Consider the following 2,926-nt stretch of genomic DNA (forward strand, 5'->3'; position numbering starts at 1 on the left):
GGATGGATGACCCTGAAGATAAAACAAAATCAAGACTTCTCTCTTCCCTCCCAGGTGGCCTCATTCTGGGCCTTCTCTGGGCTCTCAGGGGTGGCGCCTGTCTGGGAGGAAGGGGAGATGACTTCTCGCCCTGGGAATGACTACCCTGCGCCCTCTGGCATTGTTTGTAATAGAACTATAATCCCTGGGCCAAATGGGTCTGTGAAAAGGCTGAGAGCATTAGGCCCAGCTCTCTGTGTGACCGGGCAGGGTACAGGGTTAGCTGTGGTGTCCTGAGAATACCTACTCAAGGAAGCTCATCTTCTTTATTTCCAGACCCACCCTCCGCCGCCTGCGCCCAGAAGATATGTTTGAAACATGGGTAAGACAGTGGCAAACTCCTTCTGCCTTGTAGAGACAGGTATATTCCCAAAGAGGAATACCCCTTTGAGTTCCAAAACTCAAACCAAGTTTTACTTGACTGGAGAGGATATCTAGATGGTAGAGTATTTGAAATGTGGACATCGCGCTCAGAGAACCCAGTTTTCTAGGTTCTAGTTTTTGCCTCTCTGGTGCTGCCGCTGGGCAACGTTACTGTGTCTCTGAGTCCACTCCCCCTGGGACCACTGGCCTCTGTGCACTGGCCAGAGGCCTGGGGGACACACAGGAGGAGCTGTGGAGTCAGAGACTTGGGTTCAAGCCTAGAATTGGACACCTCGTAGCTTTGCATCCTACGTCAAGTCATGTGATCTTTCTGAGCTTTAGTTCCTGCATCTGAACTTAGGGCTTTTCATAAGGATGGACAGTGTGAAGAGCCCAGAGCATGGTAGGTGCTCGATCAAGGAACGGCAGCTGTTTTTGTAACTATCAGCTCAGGGCACTGGGAAGCACTGGGTCAGAGTACCCCCCCCCCCCCGGGTCTAAGTCACAGACAATGCGTCAGGCGGGTCAAATAGCATCAGAAAGAGGGTCATGGAGATACAACCTCCCACCCACCTCAGATTTATACAAAATTCATAAACGACAACAACTGAAGTCTGTGGCGCATTTTCCAAAGCATTTCATGGATCCTTTCACTCAGGTCTTTGAGTGGTTCTAGAAAGTGCTGAAGAACAAGTATTATTTTAGCCCCAGTTTACGTGGGGAAACTGATCATATGGATGAGGTTGATTACTCACGAATATATAACTAATAAGCACTAGATCTTGGGACTTAAATTTAAATCATCTAGAGCCAAATCTCACGTTCTCGCCATTATACCCCCCTAGAATGGGCCGTGGCCCCACAAGGCACCATTTTGGCAGTGGGGGTGTGGGCGGGAGGGGAAAGGGGCTAATGTGGGAACACGTATGCATGTATTTATGTTTTTAATCTTTAATTCAGAGTTGAAAGTGACGTGTGAAGAGAGCCATGGAGTAACTTGACACTCTGTTTAATAGCATGTCACTCATTTGGACGTTTGAACAGGGAACAAACATTTCATAAGACGCTGAAGGGAAATAACCCAGTGTACAGGCGTGGACTGCTTGGCAACAACACAGCACATAGAAACCTATTTCCCTAACATTCCAAACTTTCAAAAATTCAACCTTTAAAATGTTTTGTTATTAGATTTAAATACTGTAACAGTGCTTTAAAAATAATACTCCTTTTAAAATATTTTTACTTTTTACTTAATATAACTTCAGCCTTATAAAAAGTAGTGCAAGGGTTAGGGTTAGGGTTAGGGATGGGAGTCAGCAATTCCTTCTAGAATCCTCCCTGTGTTGCAATAACTAAGTAATTCCAAGAGGGAGTCAGAAACCTCCAGATGAGCCTCTGAGACACTCCTTTGCACCAGGGAGTCTGCTACTTTTAACTGCATTTTCCTTCTTTGCATCTCTTTATTCAACATGAGAACAAACATTCAACAGAGGCTGGAAGGAAACAGCCAAATCTGAACAGTGGTAATCTACCTGGTTGGTGGGTAACTGATGTTACTTTCTTCTTGGAATCTCTAATATTTGCTAATTTTCTTCAAGCAGTATGAAAGATTTTTATCACCATACTCTTTTTTAAAATCCAATAGGCATTAATAAGAACCCATTACCTTGTGCTAAGCACAGAGACTATAAATGAACATTGCTGTCCAGGCCTTAGGAGTTCAGGCCTGAGTCGATGAAACAGTCTCGAATCATGTGACCCCAGACCAGGATGCTCCCTGCTGTGACAGAGGTCATACAAAGTGCTGGGGAGTCCAAAGTAAGGTATTCACCTAAGTAACTCCCAAGCTCCAGTTTGGGGGGATTTGGTGTTCGGTCACGTTATATAGGCCCCTTCTCAGACTTCTCAACTTAAGTAAGAGCCACTGACCTGAGTTTGCAACATCTTCTGCAAACCCTGTAGAGAGGACAGCAGATTCCTGAGCTCATTCTGTGCTGTTGGTGACGTCAAGGAGCAGAAACTTGTTCCTCCACCCTCTTAGGTTCAGTACTGGAGGCCTGCAAATTAAAGTGACAAAGAACAGATTAGTATGAGAAAAACACACAAATAGATTTAATTACCTACTTCTGTATGGAAGTTCACAAAAAATGCGACTCAAGGAGGGGCTTAAAAAAAAGAGAGGCTTCTATGCCATCTAAAATTTAGACTCCAAATAGAGGATGGGGAGGGGCAGGGGCCCTTCTGGGAGAACAGACTTTTTGGAAAGATAAATGGATGCTTGGGAGAAAAAATGGGAGACAGGATTGTCTGTTTGAGAAGAGTAGAGTTGCACTTGGGAAAGGATTTATGACAATTGAGTTCTTTTAAGAGGCTCTGCATTTAGGCAAATAAGGGATTTCAGGAATTCACATGCCTTCGGCTCTGAATAATTTGTATGCCCGTGGCTTTTCCTGGCCTACGTCAGTGAGGGAGAAAGAGCATGGGCTTCGGGACCAGGCAGAGCTGGCCTGAACCCCAGGTACGT

The 2,926-nt window shown here is 45.2% G+C and overlaps 1 protein-coding gene across 1 annotated transcript in view; it reads left to right on the top strand.

The window, feature by feature from the left end:
- The window catches only part of LOC102442781 (calsequestrin-2), a gene marked incomplete at its 5' end in the record, with an annotated part of 26,711 nt that overhangs the window by 14,317 nt on the left and 9,468 nt on the right, over positions 1 to 2,926 (top strand). The window contains 2 exons of the mRNA XM_023757011.1: positions 316 to 361; positions 1,893 to 1,913. Coding sequence (XP_023612779.1) covers positions 316 to 361; positions 1,893 to 1,913 — 67 coding nt within the window. The remainder of the gene's footprint in view (positions 1 to 315; positions 362 to 1,892; positions 1,914 to 2,926) is intronic.

The sequence above is a fragment of the Myotis lucifugus genome, unplaced genomic scaffold (genome assembly GCF_000147115.1).
Source record: "Myotis lucifugus unplaced genomic scaffold, Myoluc2.0 scaffold_101, whole genome shotgun sequence".
NCBI classification, from domain to species: domain Eukaryota; kingdom Metazoa; phylum Chordata; class Mammalia; order Chiroptera; family Vespertilionidae; genus Myotis; species Myotis lucifugus.